Genomic DNA, 13,060 nt, shown 5'->3' on the forward strand with positions numbered 1-13,060 from the left:
ACCTGCAAAGGCTTCCCAAGCATTTAAAAGGTCCCTTAGTCTGTTTCAGTAGGCTCAACAATCATGGGGAGACTGCTGACTTTACAGATGTCCAGAAGGCAGTCATTGACATATTCCACAAGGTCCCAGAGTTCCAATTTTCATTTGAAAATCAAAGTCCCAGAGTCTAGAGGAAGAGTGGAGAGGCACACAATCCAAGTTGCTTGAGGTCTAGTGTGAAGTTTCCACAATCAGTGATGGTTTGGGGAGCCATGTCATCTGTTGGTGTAGGTCCACTATGTTTTATCAAGACCAAAGTCAGCACAGTCGTCTACCATGAAATTTTAGTGCACTTCATGCTTCCCTCTGCCGACAAGCTTTTTGGAGATGAAAATTTCATTCTCCAGCAGGACTTGGCACCTGTCCACCCTGCCAAAAGTACCAATACCTGGTTTAAAAACAACAGTATCACTGTGCTTGATTGGCCAGCAAACTCACCTGACCATAGCCCCATAGAGAATCTATGGAGTATTGTCAAGAGGAAGATGAGATACCAGATCCAACAATGCAGACGAGCTGAAGGCTGCTATCAAAGCAACCTGGGCTTCCATAACACTTCAGCAGTGCCACAGGCTGATCGCCTCCATGCCACGCCGCATTGATGCAGTAATTGATGCAAAAGGAGCCCCGACCAAGTATTGAGCGCATTTACTGAACATACATTTCAGTAGGCCAACATTTCGGATTTTAAAAAAAAATTTCAAGCTGTTGTTCTAAAGTATTCTAATTTACTGAGATAATGACTTTTGTGTTTTCATTGGCTGTAAGCCATAATCATCAACATTAACAGAAATAAACACTTGAAATAGATCACTCTGCTCCAACAGCACAAGCAACAGAGCCGACAACAGCAGCAGCAGATTGAGTTACTTACAGAGGCAATTCGTGGTACAGCGGCAGCTCCGACCCCAATGTCAGCTGATTATTTCTCTATCCTGAAGGCAGTGAGGATAGCCTTGCAGAACATTACCCCGGGTGACGACATAAAGGCCTTTTTAACTGTTTTTGAAAAGGTCACCGATATGGAGAAACTCCCACCAGTGCAGTGGACGGAAGTCCTGGAGCCATACTTAACAGGGGAGCCACAAAAGGCCTACTATGATTTAGCCTTACAGGACGCCAAAGAATATAAAAAATTGAAAACATAAATTTTGGCGTGCTTGGGGGTGACAATGTCTGTCAGGGCACAACAGGTCCACCGCTGGGCATATCACCGTGACAAACCCCCTTGCTCCCAAATGTTTGATCTGTGGCAGCTTGTCTAAAAGTGATTGCAGACGGAGTCCTCTACACCAGCGCAGATGGTAGAGTGAGTGTTAATGGACCGGTTCGTGCACTCCCTTCCTAGCCTGATGCAGACTTGGGTTGCCCAGGGAGATCCCTGGAATGCCGCTGACTTGCTCGGACTGGTCAAAAGGTATCAGGTGGTCGACGGGTCCATGGGTAGGCAGCCCATTCCATACTGGGGGGGCGGATGTTAAAAAGGGGGCGGGGCATCCCAAGTCCAAGGGGTTGGCAGAGGTCATGCCAAGGCCCTTATCGAGGGATGTAATTTACTGGAGATGTCGCGGCCCAGGTCATTAAGCTGCCCATTGTCCCCTGACCACCAAGCAAATGGACTGTAGCATGGGACGCTGGTGTTCATTCTATGCATATCTAGCTTGCATTGTGGACTGTCCACCCGGCAAGGGGCCCCAAGCTTGTCCTGTAAAAGTGAATGGCCTGAAAATGACTGGACTACTAGACTCAAGGAGTTTGGTGACCCTGATGAGGGCCACACTCCCTCTCCAATTGATCCCTGGTAAGAAGGTTGGCGTCTACTGTATTCACGGGGATGCTAAAGACTATGCGGTGGCTAGAGTGGTCATTGAGACGGCCCGAGGTACTGAGTACCTTGAGGTCGGCGTGGTCCAGGATTTATTGCACCCAATTATAATAGGTCGGGACTTTGTGTTGTTTTGGGATTTGTGGAAGAGGGACAGAGACCTTGATTACCCAGGTAAGAAACAGGTTGGCCCTAAAAAAGTCCCGCCAACCCCAAAGTCTGATGTTACCCTTCTGTGTAATAGGTGAAAAGGAGAAGATAGGAATGTTTGTGTGCCTCATGTCAGGATACTAAGATAGGGGTGACTAAAGAAAATTTTGGGTTCACCCAACATAGGGACCTATCTCTAAAAGAAGTGTTCAATAAGGTAACCATCATAAACGGCATAGCACAGGAGTCGGGGGCTGACACCAAGTTTCCCTATTTCATGTTGAGTGGGGACTTATTGTCCCGGTTTACTAAGGTGAGGGAGGAGATAGTGGAGCAACTGTTGGTACCAAGACCCTATAGACAAGGAGTATCGTACAGGGCCCTCATTTACATGTCTTGGGTGGCGATCTGGGGGTGGACAAAACTCAAGAATGGGTCATGCGGATGTACTATTGGCCCAGATGTCACCGTGAAATCCTAAGGTATTGCAAGTCCTGTCCCACCTGTCAGTTAACCGCTACCATCTCTCCCTTCCAAAATCCTCTCATGCCGCTATCCATCAAGGCAGGACCACAGAGAAACCACGTTGAAACTCCATGTTGGCTGAATAGACCAAAAGAGGACACTAAGGGTGTTACCGTGGCAGAGACACTGTCACCTGCCCAGAAACAACAGTGCCGAGAACTGCTTCAGCGGAACCGGGATCCGTTTTCAGAATTGCCAAGACATACGCAGGTTGGTGAACATGGAATCCTGATGGAATCACATGTACAGGTGAACAAAAAGCCGTATAGAATCCAGAAAAACCTCCACAAGGTGATTTAGAAGGAGGGGGCTAAATTTGACGTGTATCCGATACCCCGAGATGATGAACTCATAGAGAAGCTAGGGTCAGCCAGACACATCACCTCCCTGGACATAATGAAAGGTTACTGGCAAATTCTCCTCTCTCAAAGTGCCAAGAAGAAGACGGCCTCTTTTATATCTGATGGTTGCTTCCAGTATACCAGAAGCCCATTCGGGCTGCAAAGAGACCAGGCTACCTTCCAGATAGCCATAGACCGGCTCTTAGCCCCTCACAAAGAGTATGCCGCAGTTTACCTTGACAATATTGTGATATTCAGCCCGGATTGGGGAAGTCATCTGCAGAAGGTCCAGGTCGTACTGGGTGCGCTGAAGAAAGGGGGGTTTACTATAAACCCAAAGAAGTGTGCCATCGGGAAAAAGAAGGGAAAATACCTGGGCTACATCGTCGGAAGAAGCAAAATAAAGCCGCAAGTGAATAAAGTGGAGGCAGTCCAAAATTTGCCGAAACCAGTCTCCAAGGAACAAGTTCAGGCATTTCTGGGAATGGTGGGACACCATCAGCGGTGTATCACGAATTTCGCCATGATAGCCACACCCCTGACTGACTTTCTTAAGGGCACGAAGACGTCAATGGCCAAAAGGGCCACCTCTTGAATCTCATCAAGAGAATGCCAAAAGTGTGCAAAGCAGTCATCAAAGCAAAAGGTGGCTACTTTGAAGAACCTAGAATATAAGACATATTTTCAATTGTTTCACATTTTTTTGTTAATTATATAATGCCACATGTGTTAATTCATAGTTTTGATGCCTTCAGTGTGAACGTACAATTTTCATAGTCATGAAAATACGGAAAAATCTTTAAATGAGAAGGTGTGTCCAAACTTTTGGTCTGTACTGTATATATATTTTATGTGTATTTGTTTAGATATTTTAGACAGATAGATATTGACTTTCAAAGCAGTCAATATCTATCTAAAAAACTTTGTTTTCTGTACCTAATTTTCTATGGAAGCAAGCTGCCTTCATGTGGATGACACAGTTTCTCATTGAACCCTCTACACAACGCATGTAATGCGCAGAAGCAGGCAGAGAGACAGAAGCACTCTGCTCCTAGCGACATACTGATACTTTATCAGAAGACTTTTCCCTGCCTGTCTGCAGCTTTATTATCTACCACTGTCATACTGGTCTATACTGAGCGTTTTCACTCCAATCAGAGCAAAGTCCAGTGTGTTAGTGATAGATAATGAAGTTGCTGAGAGGTAAGGACAACTGTAATATACTTATCGCTGGTAAAGGGCGGTGAGCGGTCTACTAAGCAAGTGCAGCAATGTCCTAGAGAGCCGCGTATATGATACACGTCCTGGTCTCTTTCCTCACTAAGCAAAGGTCCCTTGATAACTTGCGATATCTCACTACTGTTTAGTGAGAACAGCGACCAGGAGGTGTCACCTTACGCACGGCTCCCGGGGACACCTCTGCACTTGCTTAAAGACCGCTTTTGGAAGACTTTGATGGTATTTTCACAAACTGTCGGGCATGAATTAGATCAATGCTACCTATTTGGCCATAATATACAATACATCATGCTCTGATTGTCATTTTTAAATATTTGCAGGTTTTTTTTTCACCAGAAAATAGAGAAATAGAAAAGTAATGTATCAGGATTTTATACAGAATATATTTTATTGCTATAGTTTTTTGTTACAGTATATGTCTCTATTTGAAAAGGATTGAATAAAATAAATACCATTTATTATATATACACACACATCTTATTATTCATTTTGAAATTTTAAAAAATGTGTTTCCAGTTCTAAAAATACATGCATTTCACGGGCAATACTTGTTCTCGAACACTGAAGAATATTCCTAGAAAGCATTAACATTGGGAATAAACATATACTGCACTGAAACTCTCTCTTTCAGTGTACAGCACCACATTTGGATATTACAGTTTAGAGCAATCATCTTGATAATCCAAAAATATTTTATTAGTTTTGTTTGAGATTGAATGATGATATTCCAAGGTCAGATTATTTCAACATCATCATAATCATCATTTTCTGAGAGTACTTCAATGTATTCCATGTCTTTATTACACACTGAAAAAAAAATAGTAAATATAAAAGCATATACAGAAGATAGTTATGCATCACTCTCCCTAGCTTGATAGTGTTCTAACGGAAAATGTTGGCATTTTTTTTTATTACTGTAATAATTGTCATTCTATTAAAGAAATACTGTAGTTTTACTTCAACATATTTACTTGTATGTGGCAGTGCTGATCATGAAAGTGTTCTTTCTTTTCCACACAGGGCCGGTACAACAGAAGGCAAGGGTAGGCAACCATCCAGGGTGTTACATCTTGCCTCCTTGAGGGGGCGCTGTCAGGGATTCACAGGATCCCGATTACTCACAGGGACCACCCACTGTGATATCTGAAGCGAACAGCTCTCTGCTGCCCCCTACCGTCCGGACAATTGCACGATTCGCCAACAATCAATATAGGAGGCTGCAGGCTGTTCTCACTAAGTAGTTATCGGCAAGCTAACAGTGAGCGTATAGCGTACATACCTCTGAATTCTAAAGCATGGAATATATGTATATGCCCTCATACGATCACTGCTAACCTCACAATAACCCAGGAAAGATTATTAGCTGCCACCAATCAATTTTGTTTTTAACTATTAAAATATAAAACAGGCCAATTGGACGCCTGCTTTCTGGTAACGTGTGGCTTTGGGGGAGGCAAGATTACAGAGCAAAAGAAACAGAACTATTAAATTTTATATTTAGTCCAAAGGGAGGCAGTGTTTATGAAAAAATATACAAAAGATTTTACAAGGGGGACAAAACAATAGAGCATATACAGTTACAGAAAATAAAAGGGATTAACAGAAGAACTTACTATACCGATTGCAGAGACGATTCAGTTAGATGGAGGAGAGCACTCCAATTGACTGTTATGGAACGTGGTCCCTGCTTACACGAAAATATGTATCTCCCAGCACGAACGCAGATCAATATTCGTCCTGATCTTTTATGCCAAATTGGGCCCTGCCCACACACTCCCCTGTGAGGACCTTACGTGGGCTAGTCTCCGCCCTTCATGGTTTTATTAAATCTCAAATTTCTGTGACATCTCCTCACTCGATGATCGCAGAAGTTAGCAACTGATGCCATATTTTTTATTGGGATAATACATTTCCTTAGAGATCAAACATGACATGGCTCCTGTCAGTTATCTTATCACTGTTGCGTTACAGCTCACCGGCAGGGCTCACAGATGTGAAAAAATATGCATACTGTTCCTCAATTAGCCCTGCCGCTAAAATATATGTCCCATCACTATTGGAATTATAGAAATTCCGCTATTCTATGTTTCCTTTCGGTGCCTCAGAGTCTGGAGATTAAAGGAATGTGCAACTGGGAATGACCAGTCTATTCTCAGGAGTGTGATAGGAAACATCTCATTAAGCCTCAAAGGGAATCTATTTCTTTTAATCTGTGTCTATTCGTCACACATGTCTCTATTACTAGGTGCAATGGACATCTTCCTCGTTTTTGTTCTACCAGAGGCTTTCTTTCACATTGATAAATAGCCTGGATAATTTTGATGCTTGTGTACACTGCCATTTTACATTGAAGCAGCTTTTTACATGGCTATTTCCCATCCTTACTGCAAATGGGATAGAAGAGGGGTTTGGTGAGAGAGACTTCAGAGATTTTTAATATTTTCTATGACAGGTGCAGTTAAAAAAATATATAACTGACTGTGACTGCTGTCGCTTGTGTTCAGCATAGTGATAGCTGGCATGCAGGCACGCAGGTGAGCAGTGTCAGTGAGTCATTAACACAGCTCACCGCGCCCTCTGTCTGTCGTTCCCTTCTGATATTTAATTGCATCTATGTCTTTAAAATATGAATAAAATTGTAGATGTAGGCACTAGCACAGAAGCAGATGAGCTCTAATCAGTTCCCCGTTCTGCCAGATGCTGCAGGGACAGGGAGTTGGACAGGGAGTTAGGATTAGGTGAGTGTAACTTTATTTTATTTTTCTTATACTATTTGGCCTCAGAGTTGAGTGGTAGCCCATCATAATGTATTTGAAGCTGTGTTATCCATCATACTGTATAGGGGGCTGCTGCGGGTCATTATACTGTATTGGGAGCTGTGGGGACATCCTGTATCATGCACAGTGTGAGACATCATGATGGTTTAGTGTGAAGAGGGGGCACAGTATGGATATAGATAAGGGCAGCATGAAGTGTGAGCACAGTATGGAGAAGGGTTAGCATTAAGGGGGAAAGTGTGGAGATATAGACAGCATACGGGGAAACAGTGGAGAGGGGACAGGCATGCCATAGGCCATGGTTCATAACAGCGGATGGTGTGGTGGTTATAGCTCATAAGGGCAGACAGTGTGACAGTAATAGCTCATAATGGTGGACAGTGTGGTTGTATATGGGCCTGACCCAATATTGTAGTTGATCGCTGTACTAAGCTTTGTTATTGTAATCATGTACTGATGGTAGCTCTGGTGCAATAATAATACATTACTAGAACCATCACCACTACATGAATGTCACCAGAACCACCATCAGTACATGAATATGGCACTAGAACCATTATCTGTACATAGATACTGCAGAAGAACCACTATCAGTTTTGTCGCAAGCTGTGTTTGTCTGATGGTGTTTGTGTCTCTCATCTGACGTATCCCTTTATCTATAATGGACTATGTTTGGTTTCCATTAGATTATCATTCAAATGATTGACACCTTAACTGAAACCAAATGGCCCCTATTATGGTTAAAAGGAGTCCGTCACACCCTAAATTTTAAATGGGCTATACAATGTTGTAGGGTACATATCCCCTATAACAGCCATAATATCACTGTACCTGTTAATGGTCCAGTGACTGAGAAAATAACTTTGAATTCATATGCAAATGTCCGCTAGTATGGTTGTAAAGGGGCTAAGTCACTAATACACTGTATAAACCATTAAAAATACATTTGGGGGGTAACTGACTCCATTTAAGCGCTTATGAAGTTCTATTTGTGTTGATGGTAACAGACTGCAAACAAACTCTGGGGCTTGTCCTACAGCCATTCTTCCTTCTATCAGTTCATATATGTCATGTGTTCGTGAATTGATCAGGTTCAGAAGCTGATCCTCTCCATACACAACACCAATCTCTAACAGCAGTTATCAGAGCTAGGTGGATATATATTGGGGAGGTGTTCCTTAAGTCTTCCATTGTGATTAACCAGTTAAAAACCAAGTTATTTATTCTCATTCCTGACCAGGCACATTTTTGGGCTTTTTTTGTACATGCGGTTTAAAGAGCTGTAAAAAAAAGTTCTCATTCTGATTTAGTAGTTTTTGAGTCTTTTTTTTTTTCATGAGACATAGAACTTAATTTTTACGTCACTGTTATATTCCTTTTTTTTCAGATATTGGGGTGATTTCATTGGAAAAATAAAGGAAATAAGTGTGTTTTTTTTCATTTATTTTTTTTAGGACCACAAATAATTACATTTAAAAATGTGTTCCCCATTCTGTAACAAAATTTTTATATAATGGACACATTTTTTAATGACAGCAATTTGGATTGACAGTGGTATTTTTTTTATTATTATTTATTTAATTTTTATCTGTTATTTTTTATTAATTTAGTTTTCATTTACTTTGTGCACCCTCACACTATAAGGTCATAAAAGACCTTTGGGGGGCATTTAAATATTGAAATCTTTTTATTTTAATTTTATTTCCCTGGTAACTGAGGCTGGTGTATTAGACTCTGTTACAGGGGAAATACAGCCTCCTAGCTACATAGCAGAGCTGTCTGGGCCTCCTATGACTAATCAGCTCCTGCTCCCTCCCTATACACAGCAATCACATGACTGCTGTGTATGGCGGAGGAAGCGCTGTCGGCACTTCCTATTACTCTATATATGTAGCAATCGATAAGGCTCAGATAGTGATAATCTGCCTTCTCTATGGGGACTCTGTCTCTAACAGCTGGATCCCCATTCCCACAGCTACGCGATTGCATGTAACTGCACTACTTTGCAGTGATGTTTTAGAACGCCACTGCACTGCAGGATCGAGGAAGGTGGGACATTTAAAGTCAGAGGGCAGTGATGAAGCAGGTAAGAGGGTTGGTAACTATGTTACCAACATAGTGTCATAAACAGATTTTAACCCTTTCCTGCCCAAGCCTGTTTTCACCTTCCTGACCAGGCCAAATTTTTCAAACAGTATGTCTGCATGTACACTTTCTGACCACTGTGTCAGTTATATTCATGCTTAAATACGCTTATGCACTCATATCTGCTTATTGTAGCATCGGCGTCTCTGCCCCGTACTAGGCAGAGACGCCGTCCCTCTCACCTCCCCGCTCCTGGCGCGGCGTCCTCCAGCGCTTCTCTCCCCGCTGCTTCCGGCACGCGCTCCTTCCCCGGCAGTGTGCTTAGGGCGCGCGCGCACTCCCCCTCTCTTAAAGGGACCGCGCGCGCCGTCCTAAGGAGTCCCCGGGCCAATTGCCGGAGGACCTCCCATATTTAAGGCACCTCCTCCAAAATGGAGGTGCCCGATCAATGTTGTTGCAAAGCCTTCACTCTCCTTCAGCCCTCAGGTCCCGTTACCAGTTATCAGCCAGTCACCTGCCAGATTCCTGCTTGTTACCTGCCAGTTACCTGCCTGATTCCTGCTTGATACCTGCCTGATATCCGTTTACCTGCTTGCAAGCCTGCGGTCCGACGGTCTGCTTTCCTACACCTGTCAGTCTGTCTATGGACCAGCCTGCTCGCTCACCTGGGAGCGCTCATCTGCTACCTGTCTGCTAGCCTACCTGGAGGCTCTGCCGTCACTTGCCGTGACCACCTGCCTGTCCAGAGACTCTTGCCTGCTCACCTGGGAGCGCTCACCTGCTACCTGTCTGCTAGCCTACCTGGAGGCTCTGCCGTCACTTGCCGTGACCACCTGCCCGTCCAGAGACTCTCGCCCGCTCACCTGGGAGCGCTCACCAGCCACCTGCCTGCTGTCCTTCTACCCAGAGACTGTCCCTGTCACTTGCCGTGAGTACCCGTCCTTTTACCCAGAGACTGTCCCTGTCACTTGCCGTGACTACCTGCCCCTCTACCCAGAGACTGTCCCTGTCACTTGCCGTGACTACCTGCCCGTCTTCCCTGGGAGCCACCCGATTCCTTACATGGACTGCCCCCTTGTATAGTTGCACAGAGGTTCCACCTCCCAGACCCGTTACAGTTTGCTCGGGCCATGGAACCCGGTGGCCCCCAGATCTCCGATCTGCACCAGGAAGTCTTACGTCAGAAAACTCAGCAGGAGGTGGTACTGTCCTATCTACGGTCCGTTAACTCTCGTCTAGGCGCATTGTGTGACTTGTCTATGTCTACCTCTGGTCCAGCCATGCCCATTCCTGCGGTACCGCAATCCAGTCCCTTCATGGTACCCGACTATGGACCTCGGCTTCTGGCACCTCCACGCTTTGCCGGCGAACCTACTTTAGCTCGGGGTTTCATAAACCAGTGCACCCTGCACTTTGAGCTATTGGCATACCAGTTCATCTCCGACCGAGCCAAGGTGGCCTTCATCATGTCCCATCTTACTGGGGAGGCACTGGCATGGCTAAATCCCCTGTGGGAGAGAGGGGATCCCCTGGTGTCCGACCTGCCGTCTTTCCTCGCTGCTTTCCGGAAAGTCTTCGATGAACCTGGACGGAAAACCTCTTCTGCCTCCTCACTGCTACGTCTCCGCCAAGGGAGTCTCACCGTGGGCCAATATGCCAAACGGTTCCGCACCCTCGCTTCTGAGCTTGCCTGGGAAAATGAGGCTCTGGTGTCCGTCTTCTGGGAGGGTCTTTCCGGTCGAATTAAGGACGAGTTAGCTGGTCGGGACATTCCTACCACTCTGGATGACCTGGTGTCACTAGCTACCCGGATTGGCATTCGGTTCCAAGAACGTGCCAAAGAGACTACCTGGGAGAAAGACTTTTCTTGCTCTGCTCCTACTTCCCTGAGACCTGCCTCTCAATCAGTCACTCCGCGGGCGCCCTCGCCTGAACCTATGCAGATCGACCAGACCAAGATGGTCAAATCTCGCCAAGAATCTCGCCGAGCCGAGGGAAGCTGTTTCTATTGTGGCAGTATGGAGCACTTCATCCGTTCCTGCCCGGAGAAGCCGGGAAACGCCAGTGTCTAGGACCGCTCGGAGAGGTCGTCCTAGACAAAAGTAAGCCCTCTCCGTCTCTGACTTTACCGGTCTCTATTGCTTGGGGAGAAAACCGTCACTTTGAACTTGCCCACCTGGATTCTGGAGCTGCTGGAAACCTCATCTCCCAGTCTCTGGTAGAGAGATACCGTATTCCCACCAAGTCCCTGGCTGAACCATTATCAGTCGCCTCCGTGGATGGAAGACTCTCGGAGACCATCCTGCTCGTCACTGAACCCATAACCCTGCAGGTGGGAATGCTGCACTCTGAGGAAATCTCATTCCATGTGTTGTCCAGACTTTCTCACTCCCTGTTGCTAGGTCTACCTTGGCTCCAAACACACGAACCCGTATTGAACTGGCGATCCGGTGAAGTACTCCGATGGGGTCCAGACTGCCATAGGACCTGCCTGGTTCCGGTCCGCCCAGTTCGCCCTCCGCCTACTCCAGCTAATTTACCAGGTCTCCCGGCTCCTTACTGGCCCTATGGGGACGTCTTCGGTAAGAAGGAAGCAGAGACGTTGCCACCCCATAGGCCATATGACTGCCCGATCGACCTGGTACCTGGCGCCACTCCTCCCCGTGGGCGTATCTACCCGTTGTCTGCAGCCGAGACCCGGGCCATGTCTGAGTACATTGAAGAGAATCTGGCTAGGGGATTTATCCGGAAATCTACCTCCCCGGCTGGAGCTGGATTCTTCTTTGTCAAAAAGAAAGACGGCTCGCTACGCCCCTGTATTGACTATAGAGGACTCAATCAGATCACGGTTAAAAATAAATACCCCCTTCCGCTCATCTCTGAGTTATTTGATCGTCTTAAAGGCGCCAGGATCTTCTCCAAGCTGGATCTACGTGGAGCTTATAACCTGGTCCGTATTCGTCAGGGAGACGAGTGGAAAACAGCATTTAATACCCGGACGGACACTATGAGTACCGTGTGATGCCCTTTGGTCTCTGCAATGCTCCCGCCGTCTTCCAAGAACTGGTCAACGACATCTTCCGTGACCTTCTTTACTCCTGCGTGATGGTATACCTGGACGACATCTTGGTCTTCTCTCCGGATCTTCCCACACACCGGAGGGATGTTCGTCAGGTCCTGCTTAGGCTCAGGCAGAACCACCTCTATGCTAAATACGAGAAGTGCCTTTTTGAGCAGACCTCTCTTCCTTTCTTGGGCTATGTTATCTCCCAGACAGGCTTGCGAATGGATCCCGAGAAGCTCTCTGCTGTCCTAAAGTGGCCCCGTCCGGAGGGCTTGAAGGCGATACAGCGATTCCTGGGCTTCGCTAATTACTATCGTCTCTTCATTCCTCACTTCTCGTCACGGACTGCGCCCATATCTGCGCTCACCCGTAAGGGAGCAAATCCCAAGGTATGGTCATCCGAAGCTGAGGAGGCCTTCCTTTCCCTGAAACAAGCCTTCTCCTCTGCCCCTGTGCTGCACCGTCCGGACTGCAACAAACAGTTCTACCTGGAGGTTGATGCCTCCTCCTCTGGAGCCGGAGCGGTGCTCACCCAGAAGTCTTCCTCCGGGAGAATGGTAACCTGCGGCTTTTTCTCTAAAATCTTCTCCTCCTCCGAGCGCAATTACTCCATAGGAGACCGAGAACTGCTTGCCGTTAAATTGGCGCTGGAGGAGTGGCGTTACCTGCTTGAAGGGGCTCTATACCCGGTGATCATCTATACCAGGGGTCTCAAACTCGGCTGGGTATATGGGCCGCACATGGAAAAAATTTGAATTTGGGGGGCCGCATTCTTTGTTCAATGAGACATTTTTAGTGATACCATTTTTTTTTGTATACACCTTTTGAACATTTTTTCCATGTTTATTTTTTTATAGCTTGGGTCGTTATGGATGTGGTGATAATAAACGTGCACTTTTTTGTGTTTACTTTAGTTTACATATAAAACAGCATTTTTAGTGCCCAATATTTTTTCATGCTTTATTTTTATTTTTTTGATTTTTACAATTTTGTTTCCCCCAATTGGCCACATTCA

The 13,060-nt window shown here is 45.8% G+C and overlaps 1 protein-coding gene across 1 annotated transcript in view; it reads right to left on the reverse strand.

Annotated features, from left to right (window-relative positions):
• Nucleotides 1-4,541: 4,541 nt before the first annotated feature.
• Nucleotides 4,542-13,060, reverse strand: part of LOC141252567 (uncharacterized) — a 116,923-nt gene continuing 108,404 nt past the window's right edge. The window contains exon 9 of the mRNA XM_073670532.1: nucleotides 4,542-4,926. Coding sequence (XP_073526633.1) covers nucleotides 4,853-4,926 — 74 coding nt within the window. The 3' untranslated portion in view covers nucleotides 4,542-4,852. The remainder of the gene's footprint in view (nucleotides 4,927-13,060) is intronic.

Source organism: Phyllobates terribilis, unplaced genomic scaffold (genome assembly GCF_046119375.1).
Source record: "Phyllobates terribilis strain yellow unplaced genomic scaffold, ASM4611937v1 Scaffold_2__4_contigs__length_985480577, whole genome shotgun sequence".
NCBI classification, from domain to species: Eukaryota; Metazoa; Chordata; class Amphibia; order Anura; family Dendrobatidae; genus Phyllobates; species Phyllobates terribilis.